General features: G+C 34.2%; 1 protein-coding gene and 1 long non-coding RNA gene across 3 annotated transcripts in view; one reads left to right on the top strand and one right to left on the bottom strand.

The window, feature by feature from the left end:
- Positions 1 to 15,461: 15,461 nt before the first annotated feature.
- Positions 15,462 to 24,342, top strand: part of LOC116004336 — a 12,841-nt gene continuing 3,960 nt past the window's right edge. Inside the window, exon 1 of the long non-coding RNA XR_004094781.1 lies at positions 15,462 to 15,704. This is a non-coding gene — a long non-coding RNA (uncharacterized LOC116004336). The remainder of the gene's footprint in view (positions 15,705 to 24,342) is intronic.
- Positions 16,391 to 19,652, bottom strand: LOC116004335 (putative late blight resistance protein homolog R1B-17). Of its 2 annotated transcripts, XM_031244330.1 has the most exons (3): positions 17,281 to 19,652; positions 16,883 to 17,196; positions 16,391 to 16,774 (listed from the first exon to the last, which is right to left on the bottom strand). In XM_031244330.1, exons 1-3 carry the CDS (start codon positions 19,538 to 19,540, stop codon positions 16,724 to 16,726), a joined length of 2,625 nt encoding a protein of 874 aa, XP_031100190.1. In that variant the 5' UTR covers positions 19,541 to 19,652; the 3' UTR covers positions 16,391 to 16,723. The 2 variants fall into 2 exon arrangements, with proteins under 2 accessions (XP_031100190.1, XP_031100189.1); XM_031244329.1 differs by having other exon boundaries at positions 16,883 to 19,652.

The raw sequence follows: 24,342 nt of genomic DNA, 5'->3' as shown, positions 1-24,342 counted from the left end.
CCAAATCATGAACTGTAACATTTGCTCAATCCACAATCCAAGAAACTCAAGATTCTTCTTCTTCTCCTTATCTGCGCTGCTATCTTCCACAATCCAAAAAAAAAAAATACTCATAAGAATTTTGTTTCTGTTCATTGAAGAAATCTGGGAGATTGATGGATACCCTTCTGTGTGATGAACTTCTCCAAGAAATCTTCCGTCGGCTTCCACCTTCATCTTTTGCCTCCGTCTCTCTAGTAATTTCCAAGTGGTGGCTTTGTTTCCTCCGCTCTTCCACCACCTTCGTCTCTATCCTTTTACATGAACCTCATGTTGCTCCGACCCTCTCCTCTTTCCTTCTCTCAGCATCCCTATCTATCTGTTCTCTCCGGTGACGAATTGTCGGATAATAGGCCGGAAGGACCATTTTTACCACAAAAACAATAGTCGTGGACCTAGAATGTAAGGTTTAAAACTCGTGGTACAAACCTGATAGTGTCACTATAATTATGGGACCAAAAGTGTGAAAAACTCTTCAAAATTACATAAAAGTGTGAAATGAACTTGCTATGACATGTTTTGTTTTGATAATTATCAATGCTAGTTTAAAATAGCAAATTGTTATTTGCAATAAATTTTGGTGTATTTTATGTGATTTGAGAATTGTGTTATTACTCTTTGTATGTTTTAGAAAGTATGGTACTAATTAATCATTAATCAAATAGTATAAAATTTAGTCCAAATTGTATTACCTTTTTATAAAAAAATAATTAGATTTTAAAAATTTTAATAAACATGAGATTACATAACTCGTGTTTCAGTTAAAGAGTGTGTTATTAAAATAAGTGATGAGTGTGATGTCCTATAAAGTAAGTTTCAATTGGACTCTCATGTAATCAATTTTGCATTTATGTAATTTCCACTTTTACTTGGATAGATTTTGGATTTAAGAACACTAGAATGTAACCCGTGCGATGCACGGGCAAAATTTTATAACATTGAAGTGATGTTGTTATTGTATAAGATTACTTTTATACTTAAATTTCATGTATAGTTATGATATATAAGGCTTGTTCATTAAAAATTTGTTTATGTTAAAACCATTTAATTAAATATGATTATTTCTCATATATATATATATATATAATAATAATAATAATAATAATAATAATAATAATAATAATAAAAATAATAAAAGAAGCTAAGAAGGAGAAGATGATGAACAGTGTGCTCTGTCTCTCTAGAACTTTCCTTTCTTACTTTTCTCCGAAATTTCTCTTAAGTAATCGAAATTTTCAATTTTTGATCTCTAACTATAGATCTAGAAAGTTGATTGATCTTTCCATTTTAGTCAATGATTCCTAATGTTTCATAGCACCACCAACATTCAATTCATCTTAGCTAGAGAAGGGTTTATGAGGTTACTATGTTACTATTTTTTTATTTTTTTTTTGTATTTAATTATGAACTTGCAGCATAAGATGTCGTCAGCTTGTATTCTATGGCGAAATCTTAGTCAGACTACCACATTGGTTGAATCTCCGAACATCCTTCACATTAACAAGTTTTATCTTTTGTGTATTACAATTTAGACCTTAAAATCTAAGATTTTTGCAAATCTTCTACTGATTTAGGGATTTTAGTTCAATATGTCCAATTTATTCTCAATTGCAGCATGCATGGGTGTATATAAATTTTTTAAGTTCGTAACTCTTGTCTCTTCGTAAATATGGTGGTAGACGATTTAGTGGTCCAATATCATGTATTTGGCTTCAAATTTGAGAAATCTACATTGTGTTCTTTATTTAGGAATCTATCTTTTATTTGTGTTTGTGTTGATTTTATAATTTAAGAAGCACATATGTATTGTTAAAGATGTATTTCAACTATTTGATTAAAGAAGCAATATATGTTTTTGACCTATGCAATTTCTAAATACTCAAAACTGAAAAGTAAAGTACAAAGGAATTTGATATGATTTAAGAATTCATATGAACATTAAGAGTATACTTATTCTAATAACATGTACTTAAAAAAACTATAAAAACTAGTATAGAATTACCTTTGTTTTGTTCGATCAACATGTTTTCACTTAGATCCTATACGAACTGAGCATGTAAGTTTCTTCATATTTTATCTATATACAGTTAATTGAAAACTTGTTGGAATTAATCCTTTTAAAAGAAGTGATAGAGTTTCTAGATAAGAGAATAATCTTTCTCTAATAGTGGTGATTGTGCATATTTTCTTGGAATACTAATAGTGGAATGTGTAATAATAATGTGATCATTAAGGCTAAGGAAAAGATTTTCCTTCAAATCAAGGAAAATGGTCAGTTCCTGTGTTTGGTTCAGTGGAACTTGTATTCCAGTGGAAAATGAGTTCCTCAAGAATGAGGAAAAGAAAATCTGAACTATACTCTCGGATTTTGTTTTCCATGTCTGTTGGGAACAATTATTGACCTAGGAAGACTATTTTGCCCTTCCATTTTCTTCTTCCTCCTCCCGTTTTCTTCCGCCCTGCGAACTGCAAACTGCAAAGATAGCACAACAACAAACGCCAGTCGCCGCCTCCGGTCGCTGCCGGTTGCCTCTGCCTCTGCCTAGCCGCACCCACCTCGCCAATCGCCGCCTCAGCTCTGCGCCTCCGCCTCCGCATCCGCATCGCCGCACCTTTGCCTTTGCCTCCGCATCGCCGCCTCGCTAGTCGTCGCTTGCCCTCGCCGCCGCTGCCTCTCTTGCACTGCTGACTGCTTCGACCAATGAGTGAAAAATGAAGAATGAAATTGATTTGTTTACTTGGAAATTTTCGGCGTTTATACCATTAGGTTTCTTCATTATAGGGCCCAAATTGAAATAAGAATAAAATGGTTTGTGGGCTTGTGGTTCACTGGATTAGGTTTATAATAATAATAATAATAATAATAATAATAATAATAATATAATAATAATAATAATAGGGGGGCATTTAGTTCTTTATACACATTATTCCTTACCATTTTAAATCTAACCAAACAACATAATTTATTTTCCCAACAACTTCTTTTCCACCAACCAAACAACAGAATTTATCTTCCTGGTAACTACTTTTCCACGGAATTTCACTTCCACTTCCCTTCAAATATTTTCCCCGAACCAAACGAGCCCTAATTGTCTTCACTTTTCATATTTGTAGATACAGGATTGTTTAGAGAATGCACATAAATAACTTCACTTATAATTAAGAACATGTGACAGAATTTTAGGTTATTTAGTTTTTTGTTTTTGATTGCACTAAAAAAAAAAAAAAAAAAAAAAAAAGAGTAAAAATAGCGACGGACAAATTCCGTCGCTAAATGGCAAAACTTCGTCACTAAACGAGTTTAGCGTAGTTAAATTAGCAACGGAATGAATTCGTCGCTAAATTCGTCGTTATTTCCGGTTTTTTTTTTTTGGTAGTGTAATTGTTTGTGGCACCTACAATTTTTGTAAGTGAATTCTTAGTTTCGTCTGTTTATATTTGAGTTCTTAGGTTCATTTTGTTGAATACAATGTTCCAATTAATTTTAAAGAACTCATCTAAATGTCCTCAGATTGCTTTGATGATGTTCATAATGTGGTCTAGTGGCACCCGGTTGTAAAGAACATTTATTAACATTCAAAAAACGAATAAAATAAATTTTTTTAACAAAATACTCAAAAGCAATACAAATATTATTGATAATAAATTATAAATTCCAAAACAAGATCCATTTCGTCATATACTTCAATAAATATAATCTATTATATAAATGCATATATTTAATTAATTACATTTTTGATATATAAATAAATAAATATATTTAAATAAATATTATATATAAGTGTTACAATACAAACTGATATTTTCGATATTACAGTACAAAAGTTATTCTAAAATACTTGGGAATAGTTAATACCAGGGGGGTCCCCTAGAAATGACTATTCATCCTACAAAGGGAATAACTCATTTTCAGGAATGCGATTCTCAAGAATAAAAGGACAGGACAAACGATGGAATAGGTCTATTCACGGAAATATTCCATTCTCGACCTATTCCATGAACCAAACACGCTATAATAGTATGAATTTTGTACCTAAAACAAATAGTAATTGTGTTTTAGCTTATGTTATGAATTTCTGTGTCTATGAACACAAATTATGTATCTAAATAAGATTTAAAAAATAAGTAAATATATAGCATGTGTATGTATCTTGTGTTGTAATTTTTGTGTCTTTTATTATGAAATTATGTACTTTGCAAGTATAAATTATGGCAAATTATACCGTGCACCACGTACCTAAACGATGTCGTTTTGAGTATTGTAAACTAATTGTCCGTTTTATTGGAAATCATGTTTCCCGTTTCGGCCTATCTCTGTATTTATGTTAATATTCTGTGTATTCCAAGCAATCATTCTGTGTATTCTAAGCAATCGTTCTGTGTATTATAGGCCACCGTTATGTGTATTAATGTTAGTAACACATGTTATGATGTGTTTGTGCATTCGAATGTTTAGGAGGATGAGTTCTGTGTATTTTGTGTCAATATTCTGTGTATTTATGTTATTAACACAGGTTGTGATGTATTTGTGCATTCGAAAGTTAGGAGGGGGTGAGTTCTGTATATTTTGTGTCAATATTCTGTGTATTCTGGACAAAAATTCTGTGTATTCTAGGCAAATGTTCTGTGTATTCTATATAATGATTATGTGTATTATAGATAATGAATTCCCTGGAATCATTCGCGTCTGCGTCCACTAACATCTCTGTATTTTGTGTCAATATTCTGGGCAAACATTCTGTGTATTCTAGATAATGACTATGTGTATTATAGATAATGAATTCTCTGGAGTCATTCGCGTCCGCGTCCACTAACACGAAAACGACGTCGTTTTACGTACGTGGTGCACATTGCTATGTGCACCGTGGTGCAGGGTATAACGATTGATAAATTATATATCTCATTATTTCGATTCAGGGTCCATGATACACCTGGTCCATTATATAAAATATAAATTGCCCCCCACCGGTTAACGGGTTGGGCCGAATTGAAAATTTATCTAACCCAATTCATTTAAAAATTTAGTTAAGGATTAAGCCTGTAAATTTATCTAATCCAATTCATTTAAAAATCTAGTTAAGGATTTAGCCCGTAAATTTTTTTTTAGTACTACTAATTCTGTTACAATGTAGTGTCTGTTTATAACTATTTTCTCAACGTATTGTAAATTTATCTAACTCAATTCATTTAAAAATCTAGTTAATGATTAAGCTTGTATGTTTTGATAGCTGCAAATTATGCTATGGACCCGAGTCTTATTTATAAGGTGGATCCAGGTTCATGGTCACAATTTAAATTTTATGTTCACAATTTTCGAACTCTACCTTCACAATTTTAGATCTCAATATACAAAATTACATTACTCAATATTCATAATTACAGAACTCTATATTCACAATTTCATAACACTATATTCAATAGTATAACACAATTTTTAAATCTATATAACAAAATTGTGAATGTAGAATTCAAAAATTATGAATATTGAGTAATGTAATTTTGTATATTAAGATATTGTAAATATAGATTTCTAAAATTATGAATATAGAAAATTATATAATTTTCTAAATAATAAATATAGAATTCTAAGATTTGTGAACATGAACCTGGATTCACCTTGCAAAGTAGACACGGGTCCATGGCATAATTTGCCTTTTGGTAGCTATACATTTTAGAGACTCAAAATGCAAATAATCTTTAAGAGGGGGAAAAATGAAAAAGAAAAAAAGAAACACAAACGCTACGCGGAAAACACGCATAGCACGAAGTTCTGGAATTGAAATCAACTCTGAACGACGACACCATCCTACATCGAAATTCTTTCTTCTACACAATAATACAGAATTTAAAAGGAATTAACCCTGAAATTGTAATCAAGTTTCTGTTAATTTCAATCGAACTGTCGTGCCATTTTCCATTTTTTTCTTCGAAATATTAATTGTATTGTTATCGTTTATCAGACACACAAAAACACAAAAATTTGTGGTAATTTGATGAATTGGAGAACACGGAAACCTGCCCGGCCAGGAAAACACCAAACATTTTCTGCAACTTTAACGAGAAGATGAACAAAACTATGTTTCCTGTAGAAGAAAACGCCAGACATTTTCTGCATATCAAGAAGAAGTCTGCTTCGAGTTGTGCCTATAAATTCAGATGATCTTAACTCTTATGTTGGGGAGAAACAACTAACACACTCAGTTATCAAAGATATTCTACAGAGAGGATCGGAGAGCGAGCAAAAATGGAAAAGGGGAAATCAGAGAAGGGAACATTATTTCCAGGGCGTAAGCCGGGAAGTGTGATGCCGAAAGAGAATAAGAAGCATGTGTCCACCATGGTGGTAGAGAAGATCGGCAAGACAGTGACTTCCATGCTCAAGAATGACAAGAAAAAGATTAAAACCCCTGAGTCCTGATGATGATGGACATTAATTAGGGTTGTGTTTGAAGATTCTTGAATGTTTGCATGCATACTTTCAGTGTCAAATTGTCATGTAATAGTTAAATTGCGTGCTATTCTGTTTTTCTGTAAAATGTTTCTCATGTAATCAGCTTTGAGTTTAATATAATGTATTGTTATGTTTAGAATGTTTCCATGTCTAACTTACTCTCTGCCAGCTCAAGAATTCAGTAAAACTACTTATAACACTTCGATTGTATATATGTATAATAGCTCCGATCCATTACTAGCTGTTCCACAAGCACAGTGGAAGTTAGGATGGCAGGATATATGGGAGGATTCATGGGGTAAAATAGGGTACCACACAGGTGATAATTGATTATAAGGTGGATTTTATTATATATTAAAAAAGAAAATTTTCATTTTAGTCCTCCAATTATACATGAGATATAGACTCAATACTTAAATTATAAGTGTGTCTATTTTTAACACTTAAGTTATGAGTGAAGTGTTTTTTTTTTTTTTTTTTTTTTTGAGTACTATTGAGTATTGACCCTGTTAACACTTAAGTTTTCGAAATGGTCCATTGACTATAGTGAAATTATCGATTTCATGATTTGGTCCTTGACTATTTTTCTTTGACTAATTAAGTCCCTCAACTTTAAAAATTTAAATCAATTTGGTCTATTTCAAAAAAAAAAAATCAATTTGGTCTTCCGTTTGTTTTGTCGTTAGACATCGGTTAACTCGAGACCAAATTGTTAATTTTATTATAGTCAAGAGAGCATTTCGGACATCACATGCACCATTTTCTCTGAAAAGTTAATTACTGAAATGATCCCTTGACTATAGCGAAATTATCAATTCAATTTGGTCCCGAGTTAACAAATGTCTAACGGAAAAACAAACGGAGGACCAATTTAGTTACGATTTTTTAAGTTGAGGGACTTAATTGATCAAAGAATAGTCAAAGACCAAATTAGTAATTTCACTATAGTCAAGGGACCATTTCGGTAACGCAATTGCTATGTAAAACTGCATTGGCTCTAGCTTCTACACAAACACACACAAAAAGCAACAGTATTTGACCCGAAAACCTATAATTAACCTTGAAATCATATCAACTTTAGGGTCCGTTTGGAAACTTGAAAAATAACTTTCGGGAGTCATTATTCATATTTTCTTGTGTTTGAATTGGCTACTCAAACAAAATAAAGACAAAGAAAAATAATCATTCTAGTCAATGAAAAAAAAGATCCAATTTGACGAAAAATGTCTTCCTAGATTTTTAGCCGAAAGACATATTCGGGATAATTAAAGGGGGTGTTTGGCAAACGGCTGATAGCTGGTTGGTTTAGCTAGTAGCTGATGGCTGGTTGCGTTAACTGGTTTGACTAGCTGGTTATAAAAAACTGTTTGGTAAATTAGCTGTTTACTAGTAGCTAATTGAATGTAAAATGACATTTAAGGGTATGAGTGTATTGTATTATTTCAACCTTTAAATATAACAAGATTTCAAATGATACACACCGCCCATTTAAAAGTAAATCTCATTGATTTCAAAAGATAAAATAGTCAATATACCCATTGTTCCCAACAAGCTAATACAAAAAACTACATTCATTAGCTTTTCAATTTTCAGCTTATTGGCCCAATAAGCCATTTACCAAACACTTCAAAATAGCTTATTGGTTGGTCAAACAGCTAAACTTGGTCAAATAAGCTAAAATTTGACTTATAAGCCAATAACCAAACACCCCCTTTATTTTCTCGTATCTCTTTTCTCTCATTTCTTTGTAAGCTAATTTTCTGAATATTATTACTACCACCACCACTACCATCATTACACCACCACAAACACCACTTATTATTATTATTATTATTATTATTATATAACAAATAATATATTCATTTTCCTGAAAATAAATCAGACAAAAGAAAGCAATTTCTTAACTTTCCGCCCAATAGAAAAAAATGTAGTTTTCCAACCTTTTGTCAAATACTAAAAAATTAAATTATTTTTTAAAAAATAGTCATTTTCGGTAAAACATTTAATTGCTAGGTTTCCAAACCAACCTTTAATTTAGGCCAATCTGTGGCGGATTTATGATGTCATTTTTCAATGGAATTATGATGTCATTATTTCATTTTTCTGATATACACGTACACCCACACCGTATATTGTTATTGAAGCTAGGCCGAAATTATTGACAGAAACACAAAATTGATTGGGGGGCACGTAGGGAATCCAAAGAAAACACCATTCACTTTCTGAGAGTTCAACCGAAAGATGTTGACAGGCTCCCTTTTCTGCATGAACACACACACACCCACACATACACATGAAGGAAAAGGATCGGAAAATCATCAAAACGCTGTCTATAAATACACCTTATTAGCCCAAACCAGGGATCTAGAGAAACAACACACACTCAACTATCAAATATATATTGCAGAGAGAGCTCAGAGACAGAGAGAGGAGGGGAAATGGCAGACAAGGGATCGCAGGGAATGGGAAAAGCAGCAGGGAAAGGAGAGAGCAGCAAGAAGGGAATATTTCCAGGGCCGAAGCCGGGAAGTGTGAAGCCCAAAGAGAGGAAACATGTTTCAACTATGATGGGAGAAAAGATCGGTAAGACAGTGACTTCCATGTTCAAGAATGACAAGAATAAGATCATCCCCCAGGGACAGTAACAACCATTAGCTAGGTTGTCTCTTCTATTTCTGCCGATATCAGAATATATGATTGTGTTTGATGTCAAATTGTCCCACTGTGTATTAGCTAAATGACCACTCTGTTGTATTTCTGCATAAATGTTTTCATGTAACACCTAAATTTAATGTAATATTCATTCATTATATTGTTCATATTCCGAATTTCCATGTGGTTTCTCCAGTGTTCTCTGCCTTCGGCTTTAAGCTGTTGCACATATATAGTTTTACCTAACAACTTATTCTTAAATAATTTTGATTTACTTAATGTAAATTAACAACACCTTTGTAAAGAATGAGTACTTCAGCATTATATAAGAATTTTTTAAAAAAATTATAGGCTTTATTTCAAATTAATGTCTATATTAAATTAAATAATAAATATATTAACTAAAAACTTTAAGTAATTATTCAAGTAACAAGTAACAAAAGTTCAATTTAACCACACACATACTCTCTCAATTTTATTTTGTGTTTGATTCGGTTTAATTGAAGTACAGAGTACAATTTAATTTTTCATACTTATTATTTAGTTTAATATTAGCATATAAAACTTACATATTTAGAATTATATTAAAATACTATTTAACAAGTAAAATGTCTAGAGGGAGTAAATATAATATAATTCAATAAACATAATATAAAAGGGGAAAAAAGAATTTAAATTATCAACGCCAAAACACGCATAAAATTGTGGTAAACCAAAAACACAATGGCATGCAAACAGATCCCAAATGGGTGTCCAAAATCCAGTGGTTATACCATGGTCCACAGTAAAATATGCGTCCAAAATCCCTCTGGGCCTCTTCTACATAAATGCGTCGCGCGCACAAAAGCAATATTAATATATAATTTGACGTGTAAAAATAGTAGTAAGTATTAATCCTGGAATTGCCCGCATGAACTTAGCTCATTGGTTTAGTAGGTAATATTTGAAAGAAAAGACTAAGGGTGTGTTTGGTTGGTGGGTTTAAGCATAAGGAATGAGTATGAAAGTGATTGCTTGTGTTTGGTTGATAGGTTTTGTGAATGTACTATGGGTTTGAAATACCCCATTAATGACAAAACACATTCCCTTATTAAATAAGGGTTTCATCTCCCTTCTTTATTTCTTCCTCAACTATTAATAATCATTCCCATTCCATCCAACTACCAAACATGCTAAATATTTTCACCAAAACCCATTACCATTACCAAGTATTTGATACCCATTCCGATTCCGATTCCCATGTGTGAACCAAACGCACCCTAAGTGTAGGGATTATGTTCAAAGTGGACAGATGTTTTGTTTACATCCTCCCAAATACTCAGTGAGATCGGAGTTGGGAAAACACACAAAGTTGTGGTATACTGATAGATTGGGAACGCGGAAACTTGCCTAAGAAAACATCAACTTTATGCCGTTATTCTGTAATGGATTTGTGATGTCATTTTTCAATGGAATTATGATGTCATTTTTTATTTTCTGAGATATAATTAACTAGTTCTACTACATGTACTCTCTCACTTTTATTCCTTAATGTGGTAATTGATAATTAGTTATTTTCATCCTGTGAATCCCAATAAAAATGTCAATATCAAAATTTTGTGAAAGATAGTAAAATTGGGGGTAGAATTTGAGAGTAAGAGTAGTATTTTTATATACTAACACTAAAACACACAAGGTTGTGGTATACTGATAGATTGGATAACACGGAAACTTAATTACCTAAGAAAACACCTCACATTTTCTGGAAGAACACACTAATATGAACCTTAACACACAAACCCACACACCCACACATCAAATGGGGAGCACATAAACTTTCACAAACACCACCACACATTTTATGCAAGTTTAACCAGATCAACACACTCTAATATGAACCTCTTAACACAAACCCACACACCAAGAAGATAATACTAATAATAAAAAGGAAAATCAAAGTAAATCTGCTGCTAGTGCTGCCTATAAATTCAGCTCATTCCCAACTCCCAAGCCACAAAGAAACAACACACTCAACTATCAAATATATATTGCAAAGAGAGACAGAGACAGAGACAGAGACAGAGAGGGGAGCAAAAATGGCAGACAAGGGATCACAGGGGATGGGAAAAGCAGCAAAGAATTACGGTGGAGAGAGCAGCAAGGGAACATTTCCGGGGCCCAAGCCGGGAAGTGTGATGCCTAAAGACAAGAAGCATGTTTCTACCATGATAGGGGAGAAGATCAGCAAGAAAGTGACTTCCATTCTCAAGAACGATAAGAGTAAGATCAAGCCCCAGGGGCAGTAACAATTCTTGGTTAATATACATATGTTGTTCTAAATTAGGTTGTCTCTTCCTGTTTGTGCATGTGTGCAGATAACAGAATGTTTGTCTTAGGTGTCAAATTATCCCACTATGTTTGTAGTCTATGTATTAGCTAAATGATCACTGTGTTGTATTTCTGCATAAATTCTCTGATGTAATCAGATTTGTTATTAATTTAATTTCTTAATTTTTTTAAAGAGTTTTTCCATGTCTGCCTCATTTTATGCAAGCTTAAGAATTCATTAATAGTACTGCAGCCAATATATAACCTTGAGAATAACAGAAGAATGGTTATGTACAGAGTAACTAATCTATCAATCAATGACAAATGACAATAACCATAGTTGTGATCTGGTCGCACAAAGTGATTTTTTCAAATGAAAAATCATGGGTTTGAGCCTTAGTGGAACAATATTGACTCTTTATTCTTTAATAGATTGATAAAGTAGTTATGAACAGATATTACATGGTAACAAAGTAAGTAGTAATAAAAAAAATTATCAATCAATCAAATTATGAGAAAAAAAAAAGTTGAATTTTTGTTTGTTGGAAAATACTACAAACATCATTGTTTTTTGGCCCACACAATCTTTATTTACAACTTTTACTTTCACACTCAAACTTTTGATATAGACACTTCTTTTTGAACTAAAATAAGCAAAATATCTTATCATTGATTGTCACATCAAATTGTAAAAGTGAAAGAGTGAAAATTGAGCTACCACCATAACATCATGTGCAATGATGTATCCTCTTTTGACAAAACCTTCAAGCCACCGATTAAACATTAAAAGAAAAAAAAAACAAAAACAAAAAAAACAAAAACTACAACTTGTGTGTTCAAACAAACAATTGAAAAAAAAAAATAAAAAAGAATATGATTCAATTAAAATTATACAAAAATAGTAAAGTCTTTTTTTTTTTATATAGTTTTATATAAACAATAAAATTTTAGTTTTTACCTATTTCCTTAGCACTAGCTTTTTTTTTTTTTTTTTTTTTTTTTTTTTTTGAATACTAGCTAAGTAGTAGCTAGTAGCAAACAAGGGGAATAGGGGATAGAGAATGATTGTCATTAATTAGAATTACGGTTTAATATGTTTCAAGTTTTCACACAGAAAATCTTTTATTGAAATTTTTTAGTATATGCCATAATTCTATTTTCGAAGTTATATCTTGAAATCCATCAAATAAGAGCATTTTCAAAGTTATATCTTTGAATTCATCAAATAAGAGCATTAATTGAACCGAGAATATATCACAATATAATGGATAAATTTAAAATATATAAAATAAAAAAAACTAGGATTTGCAATTTATTTCGTTCCTCTCACAAATTCTCCGGAGAACAAGGGCTTTTAGCCTTCAAGGAATCAACATCAATCAGTTAGTCACCACCAGTTTGAGACCACCACACTTGCTACTCGCTAGGGCTTTGGGTTTCCACCACTGTGATATTTCAAGGAAGAGACTCAAGAGAGAACAGATGGGTCGAATTGTCGAGAGAATGAGAGATAACTCACTAAGTCAGAGTTTCAATGAATTCAGTCTCTCAGAGATTGAGAGAACACAAAGAACGGAGACGAGAGAAGAGAGAAAGAGAACTGAAAGAAGTGAGAGAATTAGGTCTAGAAGCTTCAAGATGAGAGTCTACGCAAATGAGAAACCCTAAACTTACTGTAAATTTATATACATATGGAACACGACGCTGTTTAGTATATATCTTTGGCATAACCTATAGAAGTTCAGGTAATCGGACGCTTCAGATAAAAAATTCATATACCCTACTTGAATAGAGAAAACTGTATATTTCAATGATTTGGATCGATTTTAGGATATCAGGTGCAGTTCAGTTCGAATGCCTTGGTTTTGGGTAGCGGGTCGGTCGGCTTTTTGGAAGGGCCGGGTTTGCACAGCCCTACTTCGTATATTGTTATTAAACACACAAATCTCAAAATGTATTAACTTTATACTCCCTTGATCCCTTCATTTCATTGTGTCTAATTCAATTAATAAGAATCGTCTCATGCTATTTACAATTTAATTTTTTGTAATATTTAATTAAGCATTAGTATATAAAATTTATATATTTAGAAACTATCTATTTAATCAAACCAAAAAAAAAACATAATAAAAAAAAAGGAAAGCATTTAAGAAAATATGATTTGAAAAAAGACTTGATTTGACGAGTAAAATGGTATAGAAGAAGTAAATATAATCTAATTCAATAAACATAATATAAAACGGAAAAAAAAAAAGAAAAGAAGAAGAACATTTAAATTATCAACGTCAAAACACGCTTAAAATTGTGGTAAACCAAAAACACGGAGAGACGCATGCAGATTCAAACTAGGTGTCCAAAATCCCTCTTTTGGGTCATGAAGAGGGCCCAAAAGTCGCAATTATTATCTGAGAAGAAACTAGATAAACCTCACTTTGTGACTCTAGGCGATAAAGGATCACAAGGAAATAAACTAGTCTAAGTTGCCCATTGCTGATTGTAAATGTCCAATTGATACATGATTAAATATAATAAATAGTTCAAATGTTCAATTGGTACATATTATGAGATTGGCCTAATTTTTTGTCATACATTAGGTTAAGTTCAATTATGTTTGAGTTTTCCTAAACTGCCTGGACCTATTTCTCGTACTACTTCAGAACCTACTTGAGCTTAGCTTTTGAATCCTTCACTGCCCGTCCGCAAAGTGTGGCGCCAGATTAAAATATGTGATGATGAGTCTTTATTGGGGATCTAATGCGTGGACAATTACAGCCAAGAGTGGGTTTGATTTCTCAAGTATAAAAGGAAAGCTTGGTTTCATATTTTGGTACACGGCTTACGAGAGAAGTGCTAGGGTGATCAGATCAAATACTTTTACTATATTATTGTGTTACATCTCAGTTTATGAAGAAATCATATGATGGTTATTTTATTTCTTCTACAACGTTAGAAGATTGAAGGGTGCGAATACTAGTCAGGTTATTCATGAAGTTTATGAAGGCTTGGTGATCGGCTTGCACGAATTCATCCACGACTGTAGTTTTGAAGAAATAGTTTTGTACTCAACGTAGTCCATTGTAGAATGGTGTTGGTATCTTCATTTCTTGTAACTCTTTGTTTTTGTTAGTGGATTGGGTTTTCGTGAGTGGCCCCGCAGATGTAGGAGTATTGCTTCGAACTGCATTAACAATCCTGGTTGTCACGGTCTCAGGTTTATTTATTCTTTTGCTTAAGTTTTAATTTGATAAAATTAAGTAGAACTTTAAGTTTTCGTACATTCAAGACTCACGATTACTATTCACTGATCGACTCAAACACGTGACGTTATGAACAGTAGTTACAAGTTTGTATATTTAACAATCTTTTGACTGAAATTATCTCCAAAATCCCTCTTAAACACGCGCGCGCAGAAAAGCAATATTATTTGACGCGCAAACATTGTATTAACCCTGAAACTGACATCAACTTTATGCAGTTATTGCGTAACAGATTTATGATGTCATTTTTCAATGGAATTATGATGTCATTTTTCATATACTAACACAATAACACACAAGGTTGTGGTATACTGATAGATTGGAGAACACGGAAACTTGCCTAAGAGAACACTTCCCTGACATTTTCTAATTTCTACCACCTTGTTTAAGTCCCTTTTCTGCAAAATAACACACTAATATGAACCTTAACACACAAACCCACACACCCACACATTAAATGGGGAGCAAGGAAACTTGCATAAGCACAACACCAGACATTTTCTGGAAGTTTAACCAGATGACATTGTTGAATTCCCTTTAATTTTCTGCATAAACACACTGTAATATGAACCTCTTAACACACAAACCCACACACCAAGAAGAAAATACTAATAATAAAAAGGAAAATCAAAATAAATCTGCTGCTAGTCTGCCTATAAATTCAGCTCATTCCCAAGCCACGAAGAAACAACACACTCAACTATCAAATATATATTGCAAAGAGAGACAGAGACAGAGAGGGGAGCAAAAATGGCAGACAAGGGATCACAGGGGATGGGAAAAGCAGGAAAGGATTACGGTGGAGAGAACAGCAAGGGAACATTTCTGGGGCCCAAGCCGGGAAGTGTGATGCCTAAAGAAAAGAAGCATGTTTCCACCATGATTGGAGAGAAGATCGGCAAGAAAGTGACTTCCATTCTCAAAAACGATAAGAGTAAGATCAAGCCCCAGGGGCAGTAACAATTCTTGGTTAATATACATATGTTGTTCTAAATTAGGTTGTCTTTTCCTGTTTGTGTATGTGTGCATATACCAGAATGTTTGTCTTAGGTGTCAAATTATCCCACTATGTTTGTAGTCTATGTATTAGCTAAATGATCACTGTGTTGTATTTCTGCATAAATTCTCTGATGTAATAAGATTTGTTATTAATTTAATTTCTTAAGTTTTCAGAGTTTTTCCATGTCTGCCTCATTTTTTGCAAGCTTAAGAATCCATTAATACTGCATCCAATATATAGCCCTGAAAACTGAAAAGCCAGCACGCAATTTTAATGTATAAGAGCATACCTTTAATTTGAACATAGTACTTCGCCTCCAGCCCTGAGCTGATGTGCTTGTGTTTGTGGGTTTGATAGTTCAATCCCCTGTAAAGGTAGGTAGTATTGCAATGGAGACAATTTATAAAATATTTAGAAAGCAATTGCAGAATTTATCCATAATATAAACCCATCATGGAATCTTCACCTACATAAACTTCAATTGCCAAAACCGAGCCATTCTAACAAATCATCAGGTTATATTGGAAGAAATAGAATGCCTAAATTTTCCACTGAGAAGCATTTCAATGAAACTTATTGTTAACTCATCAGGTTCTAATCCAATAACATACCTCCATATGCATCAAACATGTATAGATACTATAAGTCAGAAAGAAGTTGAAGTTTCAAATTTAACACCTCAAGTATTCAACAAATACGGAGTGACATTTAACTGAACTGCAAAAGCCCAAATTTTTACACCAAGATAAACATTGAACTTCAGGCATATCACATGACCTTATGAATGAAATAGAAACAAACAGTTATAAAGCAAAAAGCACAAAAAAGGACGAGTCCAAATCCTTTAATGCACAAAGTGATGCAAGACTTTCTCACTCAGAGCTACAAAGTACAATGTTGTAAAGTCAAATTTTATACTTCACAATGATAGATATGCATAGCTACCCATTTTTCTCTAGTCTTCTTTTCTCAAGCTTTCTTCCTTCTGCTCTTCCGGCACAAGTCAATTTCATCAAACTAAGCTTCATCAGACTCGTATTCATCAGACTCAGACTCAGATTCAGAAACCTGTCATGAATCATTGAAACTAAATTAAGATAATGATGAAACTGAATGGAGTTTAGAGAGAAAGTAATTAAAAAAAAAAAAAAGAAGATAAAAGGTCAGGAGAGAGACCGGAGAGTAGCCACGTCGCTCGGGCACAACCACATCCACAATGTTATTTAAATAATCAAGTTGTTCTTCCTTGATTTCTTCGGCTGAAGCCACCACAGAAGGACGACAATCCACTAATTGGATTGATTTCAATTTTGAAATTTCTGCAAACCCGTTAGGGATCTCTTTCAATTTCGTGCAAGAAAAAAGATAGAGGTGCTCAAGTTTTGGAAAATTATCACCAGTAGCTTTCCAATCCTTGAGATGAGTTGAATTAATTTCCAAAACAATTAACTGGCAGAATTTGTCATCCTCAGGTAGCTCCCACTGTTTGCCTACACAGGCACCACTTAACTTGAGCACCTCCAACCTAGGCAACTTGCAAAGAACATTAATTCCATTCCACTCAAATTGATTACCTCGAAATCTTAACCTCTTAAGACTTTTCAAGAGAACAATATGGCTGTTGATTTGGACTATGTTTGGACTCGTCTTATCCCATTTAGTAGCAATAATATGGAGTCTCTCCAGCTGTAAATTGACAAGGTTCTCAATGCAATCGTTAGACTCTCTTCTATCACCACCGACAATCCGTATCTTCTTTACATTTGGAACATGTGTAAAGAATTCTTTTGTGCAATGTTCAGGCTCCAACCAAGAAAGGCACTGCAAGTTTTGATGAACAAATTTGGGAGAATGTCCCCTAATAAATAAGCAAGCAAAATATTGTAGTTGTGGGAACTCCAAATAGTTCTTATCAACTGCCTTAGTAGTACAAAGTGTTTGAAGATTCCAAGCGTTAAACAGTTTCGCAATACTCTGATTACCATACGCTGACAAATATCTCAAATGAACGAAATCCACAATATTTGTGCACATAAAACGGCTAGTAAAGACGAGTACTCTCAATAGCTTGAACTGTTCCCAATTTAAGTTTGTCATGTCGTCATCTGTAAAACAGAAGAAGGACCGACAGATTCTTGAAGCATACCGTAGTGTAAAGACATCCAATTTTGATGATTGCATGCTTACCCAACGGAAGCGTCTTTGACGAAAATCTGAACCATTTTCTCGAACAACATGTAAAAGGTTCTCCTTCTGAGCTTCATTCACACAAAATGCATGCAATAAATCATGCACCCCAAACACTTTAATTTTTCTTCCACAACAACTCCATTTGCTCACAAGAATTAAGTTTCGATCCATAAGTTCTTGTATGTGTCTATCAGCCACTACATCAAAGTTTTCATTCTCCGATGCCTTTGCAAGTCCTTCAGCGGACCATAACCTTGCAAGCTCATTAGCATTGATCGCATAATCTTCTGGAAAAACTCCTAAATATAAAAAGCATGCCTTTAAATGGTGAGGCAAGTGATTGTAGCTCAGTAATAGTATTTCTGAGCATATTGCCGCAATAGTTGTTGTTGTTGAAGAGTCTAGAACTTTTGCAATATTCTCCAACTCATTTAGTGTGCTAAGTGTGGAAAACAATCCTGCAACCACAATTATTGCTAGAGGCAATCCTTTGCATTTTTCAACAATTGACCTTCCGATTATCTCAAATTTCGCACCATGAAATTTACCTGACTTTTCACAAAATAAGTTCCAGCTATCACTTTGATCCAATAATTGCATATGATGAGAAAAGTCACTGTTGGAGCTAGAATAATCTGCCACCTCTGCAAGACGAGTAGTTAACAATACTCGACTCCCATTTCCATCCTCAGGAAAGCAATTGCTAACATCATCCCATGCCTCACCACTCCACACATCATCCACCACAACCAAGTACCTTTGACGCTTCAAACATTGGTAGAGTTTTAAAGAAAGATCCTCGTCAATAGATTTTTCTAGGTTGCCTTGCTTGGAAATTGAATTAAGAAGACCTAAAAGCATTTGCCTCTTATTGTGAAGTTGAGATGCAACAACCCAGGCTCGCACGTCAAAGTGGATAGAAATTGATGAATCTTCATAAACATGTCTAGCCAAAGTTGTCTTACCGATTCCTCCCATACCTATAATTGATACAACTTTTTTTTCCTTAGATCCAACTTCAGTTAGCAGCTTCTTGATAATCTCAAACTCATCATTTTTGCCGACCATTTGTGCCTGGGAGGAAACAACTTCAGACCTTTGTAGAACATCATGGGCTGTCTTTCTTTCTTCTACCTCGTCCCTATTCTTGATTTTCACCAACTCTTCCTTGATGGCTTCAATTTCTTCAATTGCAGTTTGAAAAACTTGACCAAGTTTCACACAAGGTTGAGTGGTCTTCTCCGCATCTGTGTCCCTCTGTGGTTTTTCCACGTACAGATCTTCCTCTTCTACAAAAAGATCTGCTATTCCGACTAAATATTCATCATCAATATCTTCCTCCTCCTCCTCCTCATCATCATCATCACCATAAAGATGTGCTACTAGGATTTCGATTTTATCTTCCACTCTGAAGGCTAAATCCCTGAGCTTGGTTTCCAAGTGTTTAACTGCTTCAACACCATCCATATTGATTCTTTTGTCATCGAATTGGGATATGAGAAATCCAAGCTTTTGGTGGAAAGATTGGATCAAGTCTTTGTTAAAAGAGATGAGATGATTGCGCAGTACAAGTGGACGAGGGTGAGATTGCAAGAACTCAAGCTCTATTGTTCTGAGAAGAGAAGCTACAGCTACACAAGCCATCTATCCTTGGATCTCTAGATCTGTTTAATTTGTGTGTAATAATGCAACTGCAATTTTTTGTTACTTACTTTGTGTGTAAGCTTTCACAGAAGAAGCAAGTGGAACTAATTTAATTAATATCAACAGGAATTCAATAATGGCAAGACACCCTCTATAATGCAATGCTATTTTTTAAAGTTAAATGGTTTTGGTGGCTTTCTGCAACTTGTAGCATTAAATATTTTAATTCAAAGATATATAACATCATAGCTTGTTGTTGGAAAGATAAAAAATGGTGTAGTTGTTGGGGAATAATTCATTGAATGACAAAGAAAAAATGGTAGCTTAGGATTCTGGATGGTGACAAATCCAATAAATAGTAAGTTAATCATACTGGAAACTGTTGTATGCTAAGAATCAATCAAAAGGTTTGGAATAATATTACTATACCTCCAGTAGCCATTGTTGACACTGCCAGGAACTTTCTAACAGAACGGAAGAGGGTCCAAGAGCAGGGCCAAGGAATTAGTACTCAGGAACATATATAGGATTGAGAAGTGGAAAAGGCCTCAAACTGATTGGATTAAGCTGAATGTAGACCCCACAGTCCAGAAGGTTTTGGCTTTATCATTAGAGATGACAAGGGTGATTTTGTTGCAGCAAAAAGTGTGCCTTGGAATGGTTTATTCACACCAAAGGAAGCTGAAGCCATGGCTGTTCGCGAAGCTTTGAGCTGGTTAAAAGGAAGAAATGCTGGTTTTATTGAAGTTGAAAGCCGACTGTCAACAACTTGTTCAAGCTATCAACTCAAATAATGGAGCTTCTTCTTTTAATCTGCTTATTCCGGATATTAAGGAATTAATGTTGAAATTTAATCATATTTCCTTAAATTTTATTAAACGATCTGCGAATAAAACTACCCATTGCTTAGCACGGGAGTCTATTTCATTGTCTGATTGTAAAGAGTGATGTCTGTACCCTCAGCTTTTCATTTGTAAATTGTAATGTTACTCTGATCTGAATTAATGAACGGCGTTCGGTTTACTACAAAAAAATAAATAAATAATTTTTTAAGTTAAATGATTTGGTGGCTTTCTGCAACTTGTTGTACCATTAAATATTTTAATTCAAAGATAACATTATATCTTGTTGTTGGAAAGATTAAAAAATTATGCACCTCAAACTTCAGGTTTATAAAACCCTTTTCTCGCTTTTGTTTATTTTTATATAAATAAATATAACGTTATATCTTGTTGTTGGAAAGATTAAAAAATTATGCACCTCAAACTTCAGGTTTATAAAACCCTTTTCTTGCTTTTGTTTATTTTTATATAAATAAATTCTTGGTTATGTATGAAATTTTTGGTGGGATTAATTTTTTTTTTAAAAATTAAATCACTTTGTACTACTAGTTTTGTTGAATTATTTTTCATAAACTAATTTAGTTTATATATTTTATAATTAAAAATGTAGTAATTTACCATCACGATGTAACAATAAATTCTAGAAGGAGTGATATCGTTTGTCTATGCAATGAATTTATAGCTACAGGGTGTTTTCCTTCTGAGTTAAATCGCACATTGATCACTTTGATTCCAAAAAAATCAAAGCCCGAATCAATGGGGGATTTAAGACCTATTGCCTTGTGCAACGTAGTCTATAAAATTCTTGCAAAAGCTTTAGCCAACAGGTTAAAATCATTGTTGCCAGCTATTATTTCAGACAATCAGTGCGTTTTGTGCCTGGAAGATCAATTACAGATAATGTGATGGTGGCATTTGAAGTCCAACATTTCATAAGGAGGAAAAATAAAGGGAAGGATGGTTATGCAGCACTCAAGCTTGATATGAGTAAGGCCTACGATAGGGTGGAGTGGAATCTATTGGGAACTATCATGCGCAAATTGGGATTCAGCGAGAAGTGGGTGAATTTAATCCTTGTCTGTGTGTCCACGGTTGAGTATTTTGTTCTGCATGAGGGGTCAGAATTAGGCCCTATTGTTCCTAAAAGAGGCCTAAGACAGGGGATCCTTTATCCCCTTATCTTTTTATCCTGGTCACTGAGGGTCTGAGTGCACTGCTTAAGGATTATGAGACTAGAGGAAAACTTCAAGGCGTAGCTATCTCAAGAGGGGGCCCTGCTGTTTCTCATCTTCTGTTTGCAGACGATAGTTTAATGTTCTTCAAGGCTGAGTTAGTAGAGAGTGCCAATTTGAAAGAAGTCCTGGACAGTTATGCAGCAGCAGCGTCGGGGCAAATTATAAACTTTGACAAATCAGCAATCAATTTCAGCAAGAATGTTACCAACGATATGCGGGATAGAATCAAGAGTATTTTTGCAGTGAATAGGGATGGAACAGAAGGCAACTACTTGGGGTTACCAGCTGTTTTTGGAAGAAATAAAAAAGAGATACTGGGGTACCTAAAAAAGAAGATCACTACTAGGATTAGTAGCTGGAATCACAAATATCTCTCAAGAGCTGGGAGGGAGATACTCCTTAAAACAGTGATACAGGCCATCCCATCTTATGCTATGAGTGTCTTTCTTTCTCTTACCTAAATATCTGGTTAAGGAGATGGAATCAACGATGAATTCTTTCTGGTGGAGGGGAGGTAACGAGGAGCCAAAAGGAATCAACTGGAGATCCTGGAATAAGTGGGGAGGAATGGGGTTCCGTAATTTGAGGAACTTTAATTTAATGTGGCAATGTTGTGTAAGCAATCCTGGCGAATCCTTGGTCGTCTTTGGTAGCAAGAATCTATAAGGCGAGGTATTTTGCAAACTCATCCTTTCTTGAAGCTACAAAAGGTGGTAACCCTTCCTTTATTTGGTCCAGCCTGCTTGAAACACAAGAAGTGATCCCAAAACACTCCAGGTGGAGGGTCGGTAATGGGAATAAAATTAGAATTTATCATGAGAGAATATCTACTTTCCCATACCCTTTACTTGAGAATGCGACAGTGAGCTCTCTCCTAAATGATCAAGGGGATGGGTGGGATGAGGAATCTGTCAGTAACATTTTTAACGAAAGAGATGTCAACCTGATTCTGAGCATCCCTATTGCTAAGACAAACAGAGATGATCACAGGTTTTGGCCGTCGGAGGAAAACGGCAAGTTTAGCGTGAAGATCAGAGCTGCTACAGGGTGTTAACCGGAGAGCTGGGGAATACTACGGAGGAGATATGGTCTTCAATGTTCCGACAAAGATTAAAAAAATTTTCTGGCAAGCTTGTACACATTGTTTACCGACAGCAGATAGATTGATAGCAAAGAAAGTTAACTGCTCTAGAGTATGTCAACTTTGCCACTTAGCGGACGAATCTGCCTTTCATACTTTTGTGGACTGTGATAGAGCAAAGGCCTGCTGGAATCGTCTGGCATGGGGAATTCATTTACGGTGGTTGGGTGTACCTCCTTCGCTGAATGGATCCACAAAATATTCACAGTCTTAGATAAGGATGCTCAAAGCATCATTATTGTCATATGCTGGAAACTTTGGTACGCGAGGAACCAGAAAGTATGGATCGAACAATATCTGCATACCTTCAACAGCCATTGTTGAGACAGCCATGAGCTACCTAAAAGATTGGAGGAAAGCACAATGCAAGCGCCATGTATAAAACCCAGAAATCGGGAAACACGGATGGAGAAGTGGAAGAAACCTCAAAATGGGTGGACAAAGTTCAACGTGGATGCAACTGTCCAGAAGGAGTCAAACAAGATGGGTTTTGGTTTCATTCTTAGAAATGATTTGGGGGAGTTTATAGCAGCAAAATCTGTGCCTTAGCTTGGAGAGGTAATTTTAAACCAAAGGAGGCTGAAGCAATGGCGGTCCGGGAAGCTTTAACCTGGCTCAAAGGAAGAAATGAGGAATTTGTGGAAGTTGAGACCAATTGCCTACAGCTTGTACAAGCACTAAAAAACAACAATGGGGATGCCTCCTTTGATCTCCTAGTGTTTGATATTAAGGAATTAATGTTGAAGTTTAATCACATTTCCTTAAATTCTGCGAATCATATTGTCCATTGCCTAATCCCATTTCCTTAAATTCTGCGAATCATATTGTCCATTGCCTAATTAGGGAGTCTGTTTCTTTTTCTGATTGTAAGGAGTAGAGTTTATACCCTCCTGTCTTTCATTTGTAATGTTTTGCATTTGGATATTGAATCAATCTAAGTCTGTTTTTACAAACAAAAAAAAAAGAAGGAGAATATACTAATACACTTTTATTATAAGAGATAAGAGAATAAGTTTTTTTTTAAACCAACCTTATATTGGCTACTAAAAGAGGATATTTTGGAAGTAGGTGTCATTGTGTCAACATAATTGGATTTCAATCATTCCTTTTTTAACGTTAAAATAACAATCACTAGACTTTTTCCAAAAAAAAAAAAAAAAAAAAACAATCACTAGACTTACATATTAGCTATGCTATGTTATATTTCTCTCATTTATATGAAAATTAGAGCTGTCAATGCGGGCTGGCGGGCCCCGCCCCGCCAAAGCCCGTCAAAGCCCGCCTTTGTGGCGGGGTGGGCTAAAAAGCCCGCCAAAAAGCGGGCCTAAGTAGAGGCAACCCGCCCCGCCCCGCCTTAAGCCCGCGGGCCTTGGCAGGGGCCCGCCAAATTTTAAAAGTTTTAAATTTAAATAAAAATTAATATAAAAATGTAGTAAGTGTATACTAAAATAATTTGGATAATTTAAACATATAGTAATGTATTTGTAATTTTTTAAACACAATAATGACTAATAAATAAGTGTTAATCTATAAGTTAATAACAAATCATTTATATAATTTACTAATGTTTTGAACTTGATTATA

The sequence above is a fragment of the Ipomoea triloba genome, chromosome 14 (genome assembly GCF_003576645.1).
Source record: "Ipomoea triloba cultivar NCNSP0323 chromosome 14, ASM357664v1".
Lineage (NCBI taxonomy): Eukaryota > Viridiplantae > Streptophyta > Magnoliopsida > Solanales > Convolvulaceae > Ipomoea > Ipomoea triloba.
This window is presented reverse-complemented; position numbering and strand designations above follow the sequence as displayed.